Source organism: Symphalangus syndactylus, chromosome 1 (assembly GCF_028878055.3).
Source record: "Symphalangus syndactylus isolate Jambi chromosome 1, NHGRI_mSymSyn1-v2.1_pri, whole genome shotgun sequence".
In the NCBI taxonomy this organism is placed as follows: domain Eukaryota; kingdom Metazoa; phylum Chordata; class Mammalia; order Primates; family Hylobatidae; genus Symphalangus; species Symphalangus syndactylus.
Window position 1 is genome coordinate 122,728,100 of NC_072423.2, and position 21,911 is coordinate 122,750,010.

The 21,911-nt window shown below is 40.5% G+C and overlaps 1 protein-coding gene across 2 annotated transcripts in view; it reads right to left on the bottom strand.

The window, feature by feature from the left end:
- OXSR1 (oxidative stress responsive kinase 1) overlaps positions 1-21,911 on the bottom strand; it is a 95,268-nt gene that overhangs the window by 42,654 nt on the left and 30,703 nt on the right. The window contains exons 2-3 of one of the 2 annotated variants that reach the window (XM_055282886.2): positions 21,694-21,830; positions 16,108-16,249 (exon numbers count right to left, since the gene is read on the bottom strand). In XM_055282886.2, coding sequence (XP_055138861.1) covers positions 16,108-16,249; positions 21,694-21,784 — 233 coding nt within the window. In that variant the 5' untranslated portion in view covers positions 21,785-21,830. The remainder of the gene's footprint in view (positions 1-16,107; positions 16,250-21,693; positions 21,831-21,911) is intronic. The other variant, XM_055282876.2, reaches the window with a different exon arrangement.

Sequence of the window (21,911 nt, forward strand, 5' to 3'; positions counted from 1 at the left end):
AGAAGGGCAGCTCTTGAAGCTACACAAGAAAGAAAAGCAAGACCTGCTCATGGAAGAACGTCTTATTTGTCATGAAAAGGAGCCAGTGAAAAGCACAGCACTTCATCCTGTCCCTGTCCCCTTTTTCCTCCATGTTTAGATATAACCATTCCTTGGCAAACAATGAACAAGAGTTTCACAACTGTGTGCTGAAGCAGCATCATACTACAGTATACAATGCCTTTCCTGAGTATACACTGAAGCATAAGGAAATGATGTTACTGAGTATTTTGTATTGCTTATAATCCCAAGCAATTTATAGGTTGTTCTCCCAGAGGCTGACTTAGTAGAGTGCAGGCCAGCCTGCTTTACTCCATGAATCTAGTCTCAGATTCTAGTCACTACAAACAGGAGAGAATAGAGGACATTCTCTTTCCTTTGTGGCAAAGATCATCCAACGGAGTCAACCACTAACTTCCAACTCCCTTTTCTGAGCTCACCTAAAACCCAATGGGGGAAGAAAGGTATAGTTTAGTCACTCCCTTCTCTGTGTTTTTGCAGAAGGCTGTACTATAATGTTAGCAAGGTGTATTATACGATCATATTTCTAGGTCTGTCTCCCTTCCTTATTTCACCATGAGCTAGATCTGGGCCTGTATCTTAATATACTACTATAGTCACCTGTACTTAGCATTATTATTAGTACATAGGAAGCATTCTGCAAATAGGAGGAGATATTCTTCAAATAGATTTAACAACTATTACATAACCATTGAGGAGATGACCCGCCTCAAATCCTCTTCCTGGGAAAAAAAAAAAAGTAGTGTATAAAATAAGAAAGAAAAAATGCCAACCAAACACTAAAAAATACTAGACTGTTCCCTCCCTGCTTCCCTAATCCCTACTCCCCACCTCCTAACTCTGTTCCAAACGTCGGGGTTATAAACTAATATGTTACAGTCAAAAATGGGAACAATCTAATTATCTATCAAAAGGAGACCAGTTAAGCTGTGGTATATCTAAACCATAAAATGCTATGAATACTAATGAACACACATGTTGACATGGAACTATCTCCAAATACATTATTAAGTGAAAAATGAATGCTAAATATACTATGTGGCCATTTGTATTTTCTTTAAAAGAAAAACATGACACAGAGACATACATTATGTTTATATTGACATAAAATATCTCTCAAAGGAATCACAAGAAAATGGCAACAAGTGATTCCCTTTGGACCAGGGTATTGTGGATTCATAAAAAGAAGAAGATCTAATAGTTTATATTTTAGGACAGTTTCAGATTTACATAAAAGTTGAGAAGTTAGTGCGTAGGAATTCCCACACACCTCACACTTAGTTTCCCCTATTATTAACATCTTATATTAGTTCAGTACTTTTGCTACAGTAAATGAACCAGTATTCACATATCATGATTAGATAAACTCCATAGTTTATTCAGATTTCTTTACTTTTTACCTAATGTCCTTTTTCAGTCCCAGGATCCTGCCCAGGATACCATGTTATATTATATTCAGCTGCCAGGTCTCCTTAGGCTCCTTTTGGTTGTGACAGTTTTTCACATTTTCTTTGTTTTTGAGAATCTTGACAGTTTTGAGGAGTAATGGTCAAGCATTTTGTAGAATGCCCCTCTACTGGAATGTATACAATGTTTTTTTCATGGTTAGATTGGTGTCAGGGGATTTTGTAAGGAAAACCATAAAAGTAAGGTGTCATTTTCATCACATCATAGGAAAGACACATAGTATCAATATAATTTAACATCAGTGATGCTGAGAAGACTTATTTTGTACCATACACCATTTTGTGCTGTTTGAATTTTTAAAGCCATATATACATATTACTCACTCAAATCATGTTTTATAAGTTTTAGTCTTTCATAAGTGAAGAGACAATAATCCATTTTCAGCAGAGCCTGCACTTCGAGTGACTACTTTTCCTGATCAATGCCCCAGATAATCAATCCATGTTTCCCTTTTGAAACCAAAAGTACAATCTGTAGAATAGCTTCCAGGAGTAAAAGCAGAATAGCACAATTCACTGGACAATAAAAAACACCACAGTCTGCCCTCAAACAGGAAAACTAACCTTTCAAGGAAAAGATTTGTAACTAAATATCTGGAAATCAATATAGTCCCTAGTTAAAGAACTTTTTTACTCTGCCACAAAGAATATCAAGCAAATCAGCAGCTCCAAAAGCTAAATCCTCTATCCACTCTTAAGTAGCAAGAAGAGTTTTGTTTTTTACTGCTTAATGTCATTTCTCACATGTCACTGCTGCCCCAAAGTTACACATTCCTTCTAAAATTAAAAGGAATATCATAGATACGCTTGACTTTTCATTAATACAGAACACAAGTTTCTGCCCATAACATTTTTATTACTCATCAATAGGCACCGTTTATGGAAAACTTGAAAAAGGTCAAGAAAAGCAATGAATCAAAACCAAAGCTGTAAATACACTACATTTAAGCATCTTAAACTGACAAAATATCCAACATTTCTGTTACAGCCAGCCTCTCTAATGGGAAAAATATTTGGGTAGATACAGAGAGAAAAGTCTGATTTGGAGACCCATTCATCCTACTCAAAACCTCTAAAGCCTAGAAGTAAAGAGAAAACACAGTAGAGACAGAGGAAAATTACTTTACCTAATCCACCAGGCTGACATACAAATCCACCTGAAATCACCAATGGACTTTGAAGATATGAGAAGTAGCAAGACATCCTAAAAATATCTGCCTCTGCTTCCCAATAAAACAACTTTCTCCTAAGCCCAGGTCTCAGTGTATTACAGAGCTGGTTACTGCTAAAGTCTAAGTAATGGTCTCAGCCTTGGCTGCACATTAGAATTACCTAGGGAATTTTTAAAAGTCCCAATGCCAAGGCCTCATTCCAAACCAATTAAATAAATTTCTGGCAGTGGACCCAGGTATCAATACTTCTTAAAGCTTCCCATATTCCAATATGCAGCACAGGTTGAAAGTCTCCGATTTAAAGTGTCAGAGAATTCCCATTCCAGCTAAATGGCGACGGTGTGTTGGAAAACAAACTTTCATCACTACTATAGAGGCCCTTGACCCAAAACACACCCTTCCCTTGCTACAAACACAAAGAGATGCTGGATAAATTAGGGGGAAAATATCGCATAGCTAGATGCAAAGTAAAGAAAAAATTCTCAAGGTTCAGAAATGAAAGAGACACTTAAGAGGCAGAGCAGTAGGTTAAGACCTGGGAGACAGAAGAGGGAAACTGGCCAAATGGCTAGGGGGCTCAGGTTTTCAAATCCACAGGTAATAGAAAACATGGCACTGGGCCAACATAAGGTTAGGAGCTAAAAGTGAAACTCCCTAAATAAAACCAAGACCCTTGAAAGACTAGGCCACAATGAAAGATATGCTTACCAAGGGTTAGACAGGATAGCTATATTAAAATAAGATCTTAATTATCTTTATAAAACATTTAAGACCTAATTGTCTTTACAACAAATAAGATCTAACTATCTTTAAAACAAAAACATTTCTGGGAGTAAAAAGGTCATTTTATAGGAGTAAAAAGGTCACTTTAAAGGAGTAAAAAGGTCACTTTATAGGAGTAAAAAGGTCATTTTATCGGAACAAAAGGAATAATTCACCAGGAAAATAACAATCCTGAACCTCTATGTACCTATAACATCTATCACAGTGTTCAAAGGAGTCATTAGGGTTATAGGGGTTCCTGGGACCATGCCACAGATAGCTGGACAGGTTCCAATGCAACCTGATACTTAGAGCCCCGCTCAAAGGATGCTGATTTGCAGGTTAGCTGATATGAAGGATCAGACAGAATGCCCAAGTGAGGTACATACTGTCTAATGCCCAACGAGTCCAAATAGTGCTAGGCCTCCTTTTTGGTGGTGTGGTAGGGGTAGCAGAGGGTCAAAGAGACAGCAGTTTTTCCGCAACGGTCAAAGGGACTAAACATTGTGAATCTGCCCAAATAGTCCCATGGAAGTTTATTTGGCAAGCAGGCCTTTGAATTTTGCTGCATCTGTCAACTACCCCTGCTTAGCAGAAATGTAATAATAGTGCAAATCAGGGCCACTATCTTGTTAATAAACAGGATATCAAGAGATCATCTATACAGGTAAAGCTTTGGACATCAGAAGGCAAAAGAATTTTAGGATGTAATCTTATCCAGTTCAATATGTAATGAGCTTGTCACTTCTGTCTTCACAACAGGAAAAAAGTCTGAAAATCAACAACTCTTCTTAGATCCATCAGAGACTGAGGTCACAGGGCAAACTCCTGCCTCCAAAAATATAGACAGGAAGATAGAATTACAATTTAATGGAGCAGATGCCCAGCAGCAGAAGACTATTGCTGGAGTCAGTACTGGGGTATAAAAACTTAAATTGTAGTTGACAAATGTCTGGAGGCTCAGTGTGGAACAGCTTGAGAGTTAAAAACCCCAAGGAGACCCAGTCTAAGGGAGACCCATACACTTGGATGAGTTGGATGAGCTTTACCTCCTACAGCCCCACGAGATTCTCGGGGTATAGACAAGAGAAAATTCCCCTAATTTCCCACAGGAGGAAGAAAAAAGTAACCAATTTGAAATATGCCCTAAGCATTCTATTCTCCTTAACAAAAACCTACCCTCAAGGGAAACTATTTTATCAGCGCTTAACCACCTTGGTTTTACCAGAACTTAACCCATCTACGGGAAGGGAAATACCCAGTCTCGGTCCCATCAAGCCTTCCTGTCTCACCTTGAGGGGGGAACTGAGAAGCACTTGCGCAGTTGACAGCCCAGGAGCACAGGCTCACTAAAAAGACTGAGCTGGGTGGGGGAGACAAAAATATTGATAGAAGTCAGAGGAAAAAGAATACCTTACCCATAGAGGAACAAAGGTATGAATTAACATCCCACATCTCAGAAACCATGCAAGTAAGCAGAGCGGAGTGAACTGTTTAAAGTGTCAAGAGGAAAAAAAAAAACCAACCTAGAATTCTGTATCCAGCAAAATTAAAGTAAAGGAGAAGTACTTCTCTTAGACAAATAAAAACTGAGGGACTGTGCAGTGAGCAGACCTGCCTTGCAAGAAATGTTAAAAGAACTTCTTGGCTGGGGCGCGGTGGCTCACACCTGTAATCCCAGCACTTTGGGAGGCCAAGGCAGATGGATCACGAGGTCAGGAGATCGAGACCATCCTGGCTAATGGGTGAAACCCCGTCTCTACCAAAAACACAAAAAATTAGCCAGGCGTAGTGGCGGGCGCCTGTAGTCCCAGCTACTTGGGAGACTGACGCACGAACCCGGGAGGCAGAACTTACGGTGAGCCGAGATTGCGCCATTGCACTCCAGCCTAAGCGACAGAGTGAGACTCCGTCTCAAAAAAAAAAAAAAAAGTATTATTGATATCCTAAGAGAGGAAAGGAAATGGAATCATATGAAATGCTCAACTGAAACCAAAGAAGAGGCTGGACGTGGCAGCTCATGCCTGTAATCCCAGCACTTTGGAAGGCCGAGGCAGAAGGATTGCTTGAACCTAGGAGTTAGGGACCAGCCTAGGCAACATTAGAATTACTTGGGGGAACTGTTAAAAAGGTCCCAACACCAAAGCGTAGGACCCTGTCTCCATAAAAATAAAAGATAATAGCCAGGCATAGTAGTGAGCGCCTGTGGGCCAGCTATTTGGGAGTCTGAGGCAGGAGAATTACCTGAGCCCAAGAGGTCAAGGCTGCAGTGAGCCATGTTCATGCTGCTGCACTCCAGCCTGAGTGACAGAGTGAGCCCCTGTCAATCAATCAATAACCAAATAAGGCAGAAAAAGAAAGACACAAAAAGATATAATCTTAAAAATTAACTATTTAACTAACCCTAATCCTTGAGCAAATAGGAAAGCAAAGACCCAGAAGAGTAACTGATAAAAGAAAAAAAAAATCAGACTACTACAAATTGTAAAGCCGAGGTTTCAATGAGTAATCACAATATGGAGAAAAAAGCAAGGTACCATACCCCGCTAAACATGCACGCACGCACACACACACACACACACACACACACACACACACACACACCCCTTAACTGGGTTACTCTTAGAATAACAGCATTTTTTTTTGAGATGGAGTCTCGCTCTGTCGCCCAGGCTGGAGTGCAGTGACGTAATCTCAGCTCAATGCAACCTCCGACTCCCACGTTCAGGTGATTCTCCTGCCTTAGCCTCCCGAGTAGCTGGGACTACAGGTGCGTGCCACCACACCTGGCTAACTTTTTGTATTTTTAGTAGATACAGGGTTTCACCGTGTTAGCCAGGATGGTCTTGATCTCCTGACCTCATGACCCACCCGCCTCAACCTCCCAAAGTGCTGGGATTACAGGCATGAGCCACTGCACCCAGCCTAGAATATCAGCATTTTTAAAAACTCCATATATGACAGGTAAAAATCAGTCATCTACAGAAACATTCCACTCTAGGAAAAAATGAGTAATTATTTCTAGTTGCCTAAATTTTCTAACCTGCTTCAGTCTCACAAAGAAAAAGAAACTTCTTTTTATGAGGATGAATGAGAACAACTGACTCTAAGGAATAATGTATAAACTCTAAGGAATCTTGGAAACACCGAGGGTCCCCAATTTATGATGGTTCAGTTTTGACTTAATGATATTTTCTACTTGCAATGGAGTTGTGTCCCAATAAACCCATCCTAAGTCAAGAAGCATCTGTACTCTTAAAACAATAAGAATTTCCATCTAAAACTGTACCTAATCAATTGTTCTTGTATCTGGTTAACATGTTAACAAATGGTGTACGGCCAAAGAGGAAACATTTGTGAATATTTTTCCGGCAAAATGGGGTACGGCCAAAGAGGAAACATTTGTGAGTATTTTTCTGGCACTGTTAAGTAGAAAAAATGTCCTGAAAAACAAAAAATTCTAGTCCTCTGGATTATGGTAATTGTATGTACGCATACCTTGATATTAGCAATTAACATAATTCAATTCACTACCTCAGTTCTGATTCCATGTTCATCAAATAATCTTGTGGGAAAAAAGTGCCACAGACTACTAATTGGCCTTCAATGTCTGGAAGGAAGGAAGGAAGGAAGGAGGGAAGGAAGGAAGGAAGGGAGGGAGGGAGGGAGGGAGGGAGGGAGGGGAGGGGAGGGGAGGGGAGGGGGGAGGGAAGGAGAAGAAAGCAAAGAAAGCAAGCAAGAAATTTTTACTGGGGACATGACCATCCCGAAGAAAGGCAACATTTCACAGCCTTCCATGCAGGCTAGATATAACCATGTGACTACAGTTCTAGCCACTGTGATGCGAACAAAAGTGGTTTCTACAACTTCCTAGTTGTTCCCTTAACATAGGTGTTCTTGATCCCAGCACTACTGATATTTGGGCTGGGTAATTCTGTTGTAAGGGGCTTCCTGGACATGATTGGATAAATTTAGCAGCATCCCTGGCCTCCACCCATTATATGTCAGTAGCACATTCTACTCCCCAACTCCAGCCCCTGTTGTGACAACCAAAAATGGCTCCAGGTATTGCTAAATGTCCTGAGAACCACTGCTAATAGGAAATGGCATAACCTCTATTTCCCCTTTCCTTCCTTCCCTCTTTCTGCTGAAATGTGGATGTGGTGGAAATCAACTTGGGCCATGAAGCAAGAACTTAGAGCTAGTATCAGAGCCTGAGTCCCTGACTCCATGGAGTCATCATACTGGACTGATGTCATTTATGCCCAGACTATTATGTGAAAGAAAAACAAAATTATCTTCTACAGCCCTGTAAATCAGAGGTTGGCAAACTACAGCCCACAAACTGAATCCAGTCCATTGCCTGTTTCTGTAAAAGATGCAACCATGCCTATTCAGCTACAGATTGTCTGTAGCTGCTTTCATACCAGAAAAACAAAGTAGTGGTGACAGAGAACATCTCACCCACAAAGTCTAAAGTATTTGCTATCTGGCCCTTTACAGAAAAGGTTTGCCAGCCTCTGGTGTACAAAATAATGACAATGACCGTTCACTGATTCTTGTGTGCTAAATACTATTCTAAGTGCATTGTAAATATTACCTCATTTAATCTTCACAACTACTTTATGAGATAGATACTATCTCATCCCTATGTTATACATGAGAAAATAAGGCAAAAGAGAGATTAAATAACTTGCCAGAGGTCACTCAATTAGTGGCAGAGCTGGGATCTGAATCTAGGCAGTCTGCTTCTAAAGCCTGCTAAGAAAGACTGTGCTAATCAATGAAGCTGAGTATCCATTGACTTAATATCAGTTACATTTTTTTGGTCACTAACTCAATATAATTTTAGTCTGCCACTGAGATTAATTTTAAATATATTGTGTTGTCCTCTTTTACTTAGCATATCCATATATCTATTTTTTCAAGTCAAAGTTTTTACTTCAGAACACTGATGAAAGTATCTTCTTTTTCCTAAACCTTTACATATCTAGAGTTTCTACAGCGAATAGCAAAATTAACCCAAAATATACACTCAAGTATACATTTAGGGTCATTGTCTCTTTTTTTTTTTTTTTAAGAATGCAATGAGTGTATTCATATCAATTTCAGGCACAAAGAAATTCAGTTTCTGCTTTACTTTGTATGACTATAACATCTACTTTGCATAATGTATCAACTCTCAATTTAACTGAGTGACATCCTTTTTAAAAGTGGCCTAAAATGCTGCCATTTCAAAAGCATTACCTTGACATAATGTCACTGTTAAAAATGTCCTGGGAATTCCCATTCAGAATTGCCCTCAAAGTTAGCTTATAAGCCACTGAAAAACTCTAGACCCATTGTATAAGCTTGAGCAAATCCCCTAATAAAGCCTCTTTTTTCACCAACAAAGTAAGATTAATAATAGCAATATATTACCCATGCATGTGACAATATATAAAGTTTCTTGTTTCAAAATTAATTTTAAGAATACAAAACATAATAACTTTTTTTCTTTAGAGATTTGCTTTAGGAATTTCTTTAGATAGAACAAAAATGTATTTATTTCTAACGATAATCTCAAGGCAACCAAATGCACATGAAGAGTGGGGTCTTCCAGCTACAGCTGAGCAAAGAATAGATAAATCTTCCCCCTTAAAAAGCAATCTTAAAGCTGGACAAATATGACAAAACAACCATTTCAGTGCTCTGGAAATCAACCTGAGAAACATTTTTTGCTTGAAAAACAGCTGTACTTCAGGTAAGAACACTGAGATTCTATGGTGTTCTGCTCTGGGACTGGCCCCATCACTTCCTAGCCCCAGCTCAGTCAGCATGGAGGTTCTAAGGCAGACAGACCATGAAGACTGGCAGCTTCTCTGCCACAGTTAAAAGAGGCTCCTTTGATTGGACATGGTAGGCAACACCTACACCCAGTGACACTGTCAACTAAAGTGACATTCTGAAGGTGGACCAGCAGGAGAAGGTCCTCAGTGGCTCTACTAGCCTGTTGTAGCAGTCTAGATAGAGACGAACATATTCTTGGCCAAAGGTACACAGTGGAGACAAAGAGGCCCCTGCTATTCACACACTCCTGGCCAACCCTGAGGATGTGCACATGAGCAAAGGAGACAAAAGGGCCTATCCAAAAATGAAACCCAGGCAAACTGGAAAACAGAAACTGAACTTAGAAAATGTTCATTTCTAACCCCACAGAAAGATCCAATGCAAGATAGCCAAATAGAACCCTCCACTGATCATCTTCCCCACAGAAACACCAAATTGAACAACTACCTACATGAAAGAGCACCTTCATAAGAACCAAAACTCAGGTGAGTGATCACAGTACCTGATTTCAACTTCACATCACTGTTAGAGACACTAACGGTGATAGGAAAGACAGTCTTGAATTGTCAATGCCACCCCTTCCCCATCCCCCGGCAGTAGCTGTAGGGCACAGAGAGAGAATCTGTGCTTGCATTGGAACTCAGTGCTGCTCTGCCACAGCAGAATGCAACACCAGGCAGAACTTAGCCAGCACCCACGGAGGAAGCACTTAGACCAGCTCTAGCCGAGGGAATTGCCCATCTCAGCAGTCAGAACCTGAGTTCTGTCAAGCCGCGCCTCTGCAGGCTAAAGTGCTCTGGGGTCCTAAATAAATTTGTAAGGCAGTCAAGGCTACAAAGAATGCAATTCCTAGGCAAGTTCTGGTGCTGTACTGGACTTGGAGCCAGTGGACTTGCAGAGCACACAACCCAGTGAGACACCAATGGGGCAGCCAAGGGACTGCTTGTGCCACCCCTTCCCCCCACCCCAGGCAGCACAGCTTGCAGCTCTGGGAGAGATTCCTTTCTTCTGCTTGAAGAGAGGAGAGGGAAGAGTAGAGGACTTTGTTTTGCAACTTGAATATCAGCTCAGCCACAGTGGAACAGGGTACCAGGCGGAGTCTAACTCCTAGATGACATTTCTAGACACACCCTGGGCCAGAAGGGAACTCATTGCCTTAAAGAAAAGGACCTAGTTCTGGTAGGATTCATTATCTGCTAACTAAGGAGCCTTTGGTCCCCGTATAATTGGCAGTGGCAGCCAAGCTGTACTTGCTGTGGACCTTAGGTGAGACTCAGAGACGTGCTGGCTTCAGGTGTGACCCAGCACATTCCAAGCTATGGTGGCTACAGGGAGGGACTCCTTCTGTTTGAGAAGAGGGAAAAGTAAAGGGGACCTTGTCTTGCAGCTTAGTTATCAGCTGGACCACGGTTGGGTAGAGCACCAAGCAGGCGCTTGGGGTCCCCAATTCCAGGCCTTGGCTTTTGGATGGCATTTCTGGACATGCCCTGGGCCGGAGGGCAGCCAGCTGCCCTGAAGGGAGAGTCCTAGGACTGACAGCATTCACCCCAAGCTGACTGAAGAGCCCTTGGGCCCCAACTGAACACTGGGGGTAGCCAGGCAGTACCTGCCATGAGCTTGGGGCAGTGGTGGCCATGGGGTGAGACTCCTCTACTTGTGGAAAGGGGAGGGAAGAGTGGGAAGGACTCTGTCTTGTGGTTTGGATGCCAGCTTAGCTGCAGTAGACTAGAGGACCAGGTAGATTCCCAAGGTTTCCGACTCCAGGCCCTGGCTCTCTGATGGCATCTCTGCACCCACCCAGGGCGGGGTAAAATCACTGCCATGAAAGGAGGAACACAGGCCTGGCTGGCTTTGCCATCTGCTGATTGCAGAGCCCTAGGGCCTTGAACAACATAGGCAATAGCTGGGTAGTGGTTACCATGGGCCCTGGGGAAGACTCAGTGCTGTGATGTCTTCAAGTCTGATCCAGGACAGTCCCAGTGGTGGTAGCCACAGGGGTGCTTGTGTCACCCCACCCCCAGCTCCAGACAGCTCCGCCTAGAGACAGAGAGACTCCCATTTGCTTGGGAGAAAGTAAGGAAAGAGAAAAAGAGTCTCTGCCTGGTAATCAGAGAATTCCCCAGGATCTTATCCAAGACCACCAAGGTGGTACCACTACGAGTCTATAAGAGTCCAAGACTACTCTGGGCAACCTAAGAAGACCCAATCTCTACAAAAAATTTTTTTGAAAATTAACCAGCTGTAGGGTCCAGCCCTACGGGGCTTAGTGGGTGTTATCCCCGTGTGCGGAGAAGAGCGATTGTAATAAATAAAGACACAGACAAAGAGATAAAGAGAAAACAGCTGGGCCCAGGGGATCACTACCATCAAGATGCGGAGACTGGTAGTGGCCCGGAACAGCTGGGCGCGCCGATATTTATTGCATACAAGACAAGGGGGGCAGGGTAAGGAGGGTGAATCTTCTAAGTGATAAGGTGAAGCAAGTCACGTGATCATAGGACAGAGGCCCTTCCCTTTTAGGTGGCCGAAGCAGACAGAGAAGGTAGCATACGTCAGCATTTTCTTCTATGCACTTACAAGAAAGATCAAAGACTTTTAAGACTTTCACTATTCCTTCTACCGCTATCTACTACGAACTTCAAAGAGGAACCAAGAGTACGGGAGGAACATGGAAGTGGACAAGGAGCGTGACCATTGAAGCACAGCACCACGGGGAGGAGTTTAGGCTTCCGGATGACTGCGGGCAGGCCTGGATAATATCCAGCCTTCCACAAGAAGCTGGTGGAAAAGAGTGTTCCCTGACTCCTCCAAGGAAAGGAGACTCCCTTTCCCGGTCTCCTAAGTAATGGGTGTCTTCCCAGACACTGACATTACCGCTTGACCAAGGAGCCCTCAAGTGGCCCTTATGCGGGCATGACAGAGGGCTCACCTCTTGCCTTCTAGGTCACTTCTCACAATGTCCCTTCAGCACCTGACCCTATACCCGCTGGTTATTCTTAGGTTATATTAGTAATGCAACAAAGAGTAATATTAAAAGCTAATGATTAATAATGTGTATAATAATGATTGATAATTATCCATGATCATCTCTATATCTCATTTGTATTATGACTATTCTTATTCTATTTTCTTTATTATACTGAAACAATTTGTGCCTTCAGTCTCTTGCCTCGGCACCTAGGTAATCTTTCGCCCACAACCAGACACGGTGGCACATGCCTGTAGTCCCAGCTACTGGAGAGGCTGGGGCAGGAGGATTGCTTGAGCTCAGGAGTTTGAGGTGCAGGTGAGCTACAATCATGCCACTACACTCCAGTCTGGGTGACAGAGAGAGAATCTGTCTCTAAAAAGAAAAAAAAAGTCAGTTCCCTTCAAACTTATGCCATCCAGCTTTAATATTACACTTTCTCTCTCTCTGTTGTTCATTAAGTCTTGCTTTCCAAAGTCATCTTGCCTTATCCCAAGAAACTTTAACAATCACAGAGACAATCCATGTAATACCCTGCCTCTGAGTTCACTGATGCCATCTCTAAAGACTGCCTCCTCCACTCTACCTGGGTCATCTACTTTCTCAGTTTTTTATCTTATTATCACCAAAACTGACCCAATTATGAAATTACTAATTCAGACACCCCACTCTCCTTTCGAGATAACTATTCAACTACTCTGACTACTCTGACTTCAAAGATCACTAATCCACTGACCTGTCTTGATTTTCAATCAGCCTCATCCAGTTTTCAAGATTTTAATCATGCTCTAATAACCTGACTCCCTCTTGTCCCTTTGTTCTACAAGTTGCCTATTTGGAGCCCAAGTGCCAAACTGCACATCTTTAGCAAAACTAAAAGACAAAAACGGAGAAAGAATAATTTTTTTTTTCTTTTTGACACAGAGTCTTGCTCTGTTGCCCAGGCTGGAGTGTAATGGCATGATCACAGCTCACTGCAGCCTCAACCTCTGGGGCTCAACTGATCCTCCTGCCTCAGCCTCCTGAGTAGCTGAGACCACAGGCGTGCACCACCATATCTGGATTTTTTTTTTTTTTTTTTTTTTTTTTGAGACAGTCTCACTCTGTCGCCCAGGCTAGAGTGCAGTGGCGCCATCTTGGCTCACTACAAGCTCCACCTCCCAGGTTCACACCATTCTCCTGCCTCAGCCTCCCGAGTAGCTAGGACTACAGGCACCCACCACCACACCCAGCTAATTTTTTGTATTTTTAGTAGAGAGGGGGTTTCACCGTGTTAGCCAGGATGGTCTCAATCTCCTGACCTCGTGATCCGCCCGCCTCAGCCTCCCAAAGTGCTGGGATTACAGGCGTGAGCCACCATGCCTGGCCCATATCTGGATAATTTAAAAAAATTTTTTTGTAGAGACAAGGTCTCACTATGTTGCCCAGGCTGGTATTAAACTCCTCAGCTCAAGCAATCCGCCTGCCTTGGCCTCTCAAAGTGCTGGGATTATAGGCGTGAGCCACCATGCCAAGCCGAAACAGTAATTTTTAATATATAAAAAGCTCAGGATTAAAAAAAGGCAGGAAGATACCAGTAGAAAAATAGGCAAAAGTTGAGCTGGGCTCAGCAGCACCTGGCTGTAATATCTGCTACTTGTGAGATTGAAGTGGGAGGAATGTTTGAGCCCAGGAGCTTAAGACCAGCCTGGGCAACACAGCACGACCCCATTTCAAAATAAAAGAAAAATAGGCAAAAATCACAAGCAGATGCGTCACAACAGGAAATACCAATGGCTTTATATAAATCTGTGTCCAACCTCACTAATAATCCAAGATGTCAAAATTGACACTATTCTTCATGAATCAAAACGTGTAAATTAAAAATTTTAATAGGCAAGGCTAGCAAGGGACCAATGAGTCTACCATTCTTATGTACTGCTAATAGATGCGTAAATCACTACATTTCTGAAAAGCAATTTGGCAATATCTTTTAAGATTCTTCAAAATGTGTTTTATGGAAAGCTAGATTTTTAAAAATTATAAAGATCACAGAGAAAAGTGTTCATCACAATGTTAAAAGCAATATAAACATAAAATATTTGGAGAATGGTTCCATGTATCATATAACAACATGACACACTACACACTCAGAATCTGAACTCAGGAACAAAATAGATTTAAATAAAATTGTCTCCATTCCAAATCCAGGGACTAGTTCTGGTCCCAAACCAAATGGTGTAGGTTTACACTTCCCTGTTCCTCCCCTTTAAATATATCTAAAATTCCCAGAAATAATCCAACAGACAATCATAAAAGAACTCTGAAAGGAGAAAAGAGGAAAGCAGAGTGGCTAGGGGCCTCAGAAAAAGTTTCCTGAGCTTTCCTTTAATCCGCTATAACTCAGACTGGGCATTACAGAGTCCTGAAACCCAGAACTATTGACAGACATAGATCAAAAAGAGCCCCAAGCCTGCTCTCTCTCACTGCCTAAAGGAGCAGAAAAAGGGCAGCCCAGCAGAAATCTAACAGGTGGTCCCATCCCTGACTCCATACTTGGAGTTGCAGGAGAGCCCACCTTGCCTAACAAGCAGTGCCAATAAACAGCAGACAGGGGGACTTCATCCCCTCCCCCATATGCAGTACAGCCGGTAGGCCCCCATCACCCACACCAGCAGCACCAGTCGGCACAGCTGGCATCTCTTAGACCTCCACCCAGCAGCAAAGGACTATGCAGGTCCAGTGTTTCCCAACTCCCCACCCAGGAGCAAAGAGTGGCCCAAGGGAAGAGCCTTCCATCCCCACAGGCAATATCAAGAGGGACTGAATGGAAGTCCCACTGGCACCAGGTGAAAGTCCACATGATGGGACTAGGAGAGTGCTCACAGACCCATGAGTCCTGAGTCCAGCATCTACCATGTATTCTCCACTTGGTGGCAACCGGCCCAAGGAAATCCACTCCACTCCCATAGGTGGCATGATCAAGGATTGAATGGGAGTCCCCACAGTGCCAGGAGAAAAAAAAATCAGACTAGAAAAGCACTGCAAAGGCTCTAAAAATCAAATTATCATTGGAACCACAGCTTACAATAGTATGCCAGGACCTATATACAAAACCTAAACAGGGCACTTAACTATTAAGATAGATTATTTAGATAGGATCATGAAATATTAAAACGCTCTTATTTATTAAAAAAGAAAAAAAAGGGCTGGGCACAGTGGCTTATGCCTGTAATCCCAGCACTTTAGAAGGCCATGGCAGGAAGATCGCTTTGAGGCCAGGAGTTCAAGAACAGCCTGGGCAACATAGCAAGACCCCATCTTTATGAAAATTAAAAATTAGCCTGAGGAGGCTGAGGTGGGAGGATCACTTGAGCCCAGGAGTTTGAGGTTGTGGTGAGCTATGATCACGCTACTCCAGCCTGGGTAACCAAGAGAGACCCTGTTTCAAAAAAAAAAAAGAAAAAAAGGCTGTAATTTTAAAAATGTTATTTTACAAAAAGCTTTTAATAATTTAGGGAAATACTGAAAATATAATGTAAAATTTAAAAAGCAACAGACAAAATTACACATACAGTACTGTTTTAGATATTTTTTAACCATATAAAAGAAAATGGAAAGCAATATTCCAAAATGCTATCAAGTGATTGCCTCTTGGTAAGAAATTATGACTTTTTCCTGTTTTTATATTTTCTGGTTTTATTAAAGTACTTGTTTAATGTTTACTAGATGTATAATTAAGACTCTAACCACAGTGTACTAAAACTGGTGATACAAAGAACTATGATAACACTCAGAGATCATGATTCTGTAAAAGAGTAGGAATAGCTTAATGAGATGATGTAACACAAAAGTATTGTATTTTACATACCTGTGGATCTGTCCATTTTTATGCAGATATTCCAGCCCTTCCAGTACTTCTCGGAGTATTGTAGCAATGGTAGATTCATCTAGGACTCCACTTTTGTGTTCCCCTTTTGCCACAATGTGCTTAATAATATCCAGAACAGAACCTGAAAACAGAAGACATAATTTTCTAAAAATCTCTAAATCATTCAATATAATTCAGATCCATTTTAGAATCAAAACACGTGAACCTTCTCATAAACTTAACTGTGCAGAAATGAAAAAAACAGCAAATGTGAGGAAATACAGAAGTTTAAAATTAATAACTTATTTTCAATTCCAATCTAAAACAAAAAGTAGCCTGCTAATATTCAAATAGTATGTTATGCCAGCATCTCCTTTGGATGTCTAGTGAGACTCTGAAGAGGTAGTAGAGGATATTTAACTGCCCCTAAATAACCCCTAGGTAAACTACGCTCGTCAGTACTATTATAAGATACCACAAACCAATGTAGGCTTTTAACATCAGATTAGAATATGCACTGCTGTATGACTAAAGATATAAAAATACAATTGAAATGCCAAACAAATCAGGAGCAAAGTAACAGTCCAGATGTATTATCAATCCTAAACTTCCCAGGATAAGAAATAATGCTCCTACTAAAGGTTGAAGGCAGAGGAGGAAAAGACACCTATATAGTAATTAAAAGCACAGTGCTGACTACCAAAACTGAAGATTATAATCAGTAAAAAGTTTGGTGGAAATTTGTAAGATTTCTGGCCATATAATGGCCCATAACAATCACAGAACCAAAACAAAACAATATTAGCAACTATACCAAGAAGTCTAAAACATTACATAGACTGCAAAGAAAAGATTCAATACCCATTTCTTTGTACAAGACCTCAATGATCAAGAGTAAAATCAAAACAACCACTTACATAGTTCTCTTAAAAACTTGCCCTACTGGGTACTTTTACTTCACACACCTTAACAAGAAAAAATATACTTCCAAATACATAGAAAGAAGACAGAATTCTCAAAAACATGAAGGACTGAACGCAAGTTTATTTTAGCTCCTACTTAAAATCCACTAACTTGGTAAACTTGATTAAAAAGGCATAAACCCATAATTTAAAAAGAGAACAAGAAAGATAACAGAAGAGAGATGGCAACAATATTCTGGAAGATACCAGAAAAAGAAAAAGTAACTAAGCACAGTGGAGAAATCTGAACTTCAGTGCTTGCAGAGGAGCTATGCCATTTAGGACAAAGTGATCCCTACCCAAAGCTCCAGAAAGGCTCAGAACTACACACACCAAGTACCATACTTCCCCACACCAAGTGAGGAAGAAGTGAAGGAAAGGGTTGAAAACAGAAAAACTGGTTGAAAGTTCAGATAAGACAGAGTAAGATTCTCAGATTCCTCTTCCTCCCTGGAGGCTTGCCCACTAATACTCTCTACCTCCAATAGGAGATAGGCAGTTTATTCTCTGAAGAGTGAACCAAAGAGACTCACTCTCCAGACAGCTTCCAGACAGGTTTTCCTAACACATTATTACACTGGTTCTTTCCCCTCTCCATTGCTGGAATTCATAAGCTTGTGATCCAGATGGGGAGAGACCTAAAGGAAGAAGTTTGTTCTGCTTAATCAACCACACGTTAATCCCCAAAGCAAAGTGATTATACCAAAGGGCCACATGTTTCACTATTCAGGAAATCCAGGCCACATAAGTACTGCTTAGTAAGAAAACAATTTTATTAACACTGATCATAAACACTGTTTACAATGTAATACCTAAAATTATCATAAACACTGTTTATAACGTAATACCTAAAATAGGGAATGCAAAGGAAAACCAATTCCTACTGGAAATGAAAAATTAACACAACTTATTCACTTAACAATTAAGCCCTATTACATTACACGTAAGATCTAGGACTGGGTGCCACCAAATATGACAAGATATACATGACATGATTGCTAACTTTAAGGGAACTTCTAGTCTGGTAGATGAAACAAATGCAGCATCAAATATCTTGGGGCACATAAAAAGTGACTAAGTCTGTGAAGAGTTTGAAGCAGGAACTCCTTTTCAAACTTTCAGATTTGTATTGATTTCACATCATCCAATGATCAATGGGAAGATTAAAGCAATGCACATCTCTAGTCTATGTCCAGAACAGACATTTTGAACAAAGTTTATATAAGAAACGCTTCTTCTTTGGCATAACAATTCATCTTCAGTTTCAAACTCCTCCCAACAAGATCATTCTTATGGGTGGAGGAATCGTCACTAAGACACTAATCGTCACTAAGACCTTCATTCTTAACTGAGAGATACTGGTCCTGTAAGCTCCCCCGCTTCTTATCCACTTGGTTTTCTAAGCCTCTTGTAGCCTCTAACTCGATGACGGTGTTTATAATCCTCCATCCTCAAATATCAAAATTATAAAGAATTCATGTCAGCTAAGAGAAAGGTGAAGAGAAAATATGCTAAGCAAAAGGAGGAAGTAGATTATCACTGAATAACTCAATTAATACCTAAAGTAGGAATAATGAGGGAAAGTTATAACCGAGTATGTAGTATTTTGTCCTCACGCACAATTTGTAAGAAATAGTATATAGGGATAATCTGTTCTCAAACTTTAATGTGTGAAGGAATTACTTAGCAAGCTAGTAAAAATGCATATTCCCAGGCCCTATAAGACAGTCATTCAAGAGAACTGAGGTAGGGCCCAAGAAGCTGGATTTTAAAAGGCATTTAACAACTTGGATTATTTTGATGAAAGCTGTTCATTAAAATCCAAACATTTTTCAGAGTAAAGGTAAATAAATCAAATAACAGGAAAAAGGGTATTTGGTACAAATTTTGTAACAAAGCAAAAAGTTTAAATGTAGATCATCTATTCCCAAAAAATAATCCCCTGTCAGGCTTCATAGACTGTGGCATGGAACATTTAAAAAGCAATGCAAAACTTTAATTGTCCAATAAAATCATTACAGAATATCAAAATAATATTGACAAAGTAGTGAAGCAGCTGCTGGCTTCAGACAGTTGTTAAGTCTGAAAATTATAACTCAATCAAATTAATGACCCCATCAACAAGTTAATTTCCTCACCTTACTAGTATGAAAAGATACTCTTTAAATATAAAATCAATTCATTCAACTTAGTTACTGGTATCTCTACTAGGAAGTTTTAATCAATCTTTAGCTACTACGGTTATTGCTTATGTCTTCCTAAGCCTCAGAAGGTTTCAAAGAGGCCAAAATTTGCTTGGTCTGAGTATTCCATTTTAGACCAAAAGATGTTACAGAAATTTTAAAACCCTGCATTGTTGCCTGAACATCCAAAGCTGGTCACTATTAGTATCAGACATTTTACCTGGATCCTCCTTTAGATCAAGAAGTCCCCATGCATTTTATCTCTTAGAAAAAGACAAAGTTGAAGGCATCCTTAAACAACCATCTAAGACAGTGAATTTACATTAGATTTCTGCATTTCTACACTTACTCCCTTTTTTTTTTTTTTTTTTTGAGACAGAGTCTTGCTCTGTCACCCAGGCTGGAGTGCAGTGGCGCGATCTTGGCTCACTGCAAGCTCCGCCTCCCGGGTTCACGCCATTCTCCTGCCTCAGCCTCCCAAGTAGTTGGGACTACAGGCGCCCGCCACCACGCCCGTCTAATTTTTTGTATTTTTAGTAGAGATGGGGTTTCACTGTGAGTCTCGATCTCCTGACCTCGTGATCCGCCCGCCTCCACTTACTCCCTTTAAGTACTACAGGTACCGTTTTTTTCCTCTCAGTTTTCTTAATTACTTTGATTTCTAAAAAGCTTACATTTCAAGTTTGGTGCTAATAAACTGGAAATAGCTATTTATACCAAAAGTGCTTCTAACTTCTAAAGCTTAACTTCCTGTAGTAATAAATCCCAACATTCAACATGAGAGTTTTAATTAGCAAAGATAGGAATATTAGTTATAAGGAAGCATCATTAAATGATTATAATATTGACACAATTAGATTTATTTTAACCAGGATGTACACCTGGTTGGTGGGATAAGAGTGACACTCACTATTCATTTTATGATTTAATTAGCTTATTAAATTCTACATCAGTACAATGTTCCTAAAGCAAAACTATGCTTTTGTTTTCAATATTCTGACTAAAAAGTTGATATGAAAGAAGGTACCCTATACATATTTGTTAACTCTGGTTATTTATATTTTTTAATTTTGGGAGTCTTTGCTTATCAGTAAGCCTCTACCAATAGTCCTCTTCTCTCATTCTCTCTGCTCCAGCTGTGAATCTGTCAGTTCTCAAGACATACACACTCCATCCTGTCTCCATCTCCGTTTCCACAGTATTCTCTCTAGCTGGATCACATCTCCCATCTTTCCCCAGTACTAACTCCAGCCTCCATTTCACCTGGCTAATTATTATTCTTTTTAATTTTTAATTTTGTTTTAGAGACAGAGTCTCACTCTGTCGCCCAGGCTAGACTGTAGTGGCAAGATCATGGCTTGCCATAACCTCAAACTCCTGGCCTCAAGCTATCCTCCAGCCTCCCAAGTAGCCAGGGCTACATGTCCAAGCTTAGCTATTTGTTTTATTTTTGATAGAGACAGGGTCCTGCCATGTTGCCCAGGCTGGGCTGTTGAACTCCTGGCCTAAAGCAATCCTTCCGCCTCAGCCTCCCAAAGCACTGGGACAGCAGGCATGAGCCACCTCACCCAGCCAATTATTACTTATTCTTTAGATCCCAGTTGGACTTCACCTCCAGAGGCAAGTTTTAGTTCATCCCACTGCAACTGTTCTCCCTCAATAAGGTTAAGTTCTCCTGGAATTTGTTCCCATAGCCCACAAGAGCAAGGATCTGATAGCTTTATTCACCAATGTACTGGAGATCAGTAAGTATTTGATGAATGGCATTTTAATTAAGCTATAATCCTGACACATCTTCCTCCTGTTTAAAAAAAAAAAAATTTAAGCTGTGCTTAGTTCTAACTTTTGTTTTCTAAATGTTGCCTAATGTATCATCTCAGTTTAAATGTTTATTCATTTTATAACAACAAAAGATTTCATTTTCCTAAAAAATGCAAAATTTTTAATATTTAAAAGGTTTAGATGTAATGATCATGTTGACTCATAAAAATATAAGCACTTATAAAAAGAGTTATGACTAACTGGAACATATTTGAAAATTATCCTCCAGGAAATCTGCTGAGTGCTAGGCTAGAAAAATTGGGTAATGTCCCAGAAAACTTAAGACCAAGAGGGACAAAGACCTACATTTGAAAGACATCCCATCCATCTACATGTCCTGCCCCGTCTATGATCAAGGCATACACTCACTGAGAGAGGAAAAGGAATTCTTAAAAAAAAAAAAAAAAAAAAAAAAAAAAAAAAAAGTCATTCTGCTTAGGAGTAGCAGAAAGCATAGGCTGGCATACAGGTATGGACGAGAGAATTAAGCAGACAATTTATTCCCATTCATCAGAGGACTTTTTTGCAAAACATTAAAAATTCTGTATTACATATTCTTGTAAATTACAAATAAAGAAAATTATGCTATAGGTGATCAATAATGAAAGATACAGTATTACCTAATACTCCCATATCTCTCCATACTGAAAGAACCATGCTTGACCACCATCTTGAAAGGTGGTTGGTGTTAGCAAGGCTTCCAACCATCATATGAACAGGGCCTTTAACAAAGCAATCCAGTTTCTCCAGTGTGTCACTAATGGGATTGAAACAAAAAGGTGATTCTGGCTACACTGAAAAGCATCAAATAGCAAGGGCTTATTACTATTAATGACTA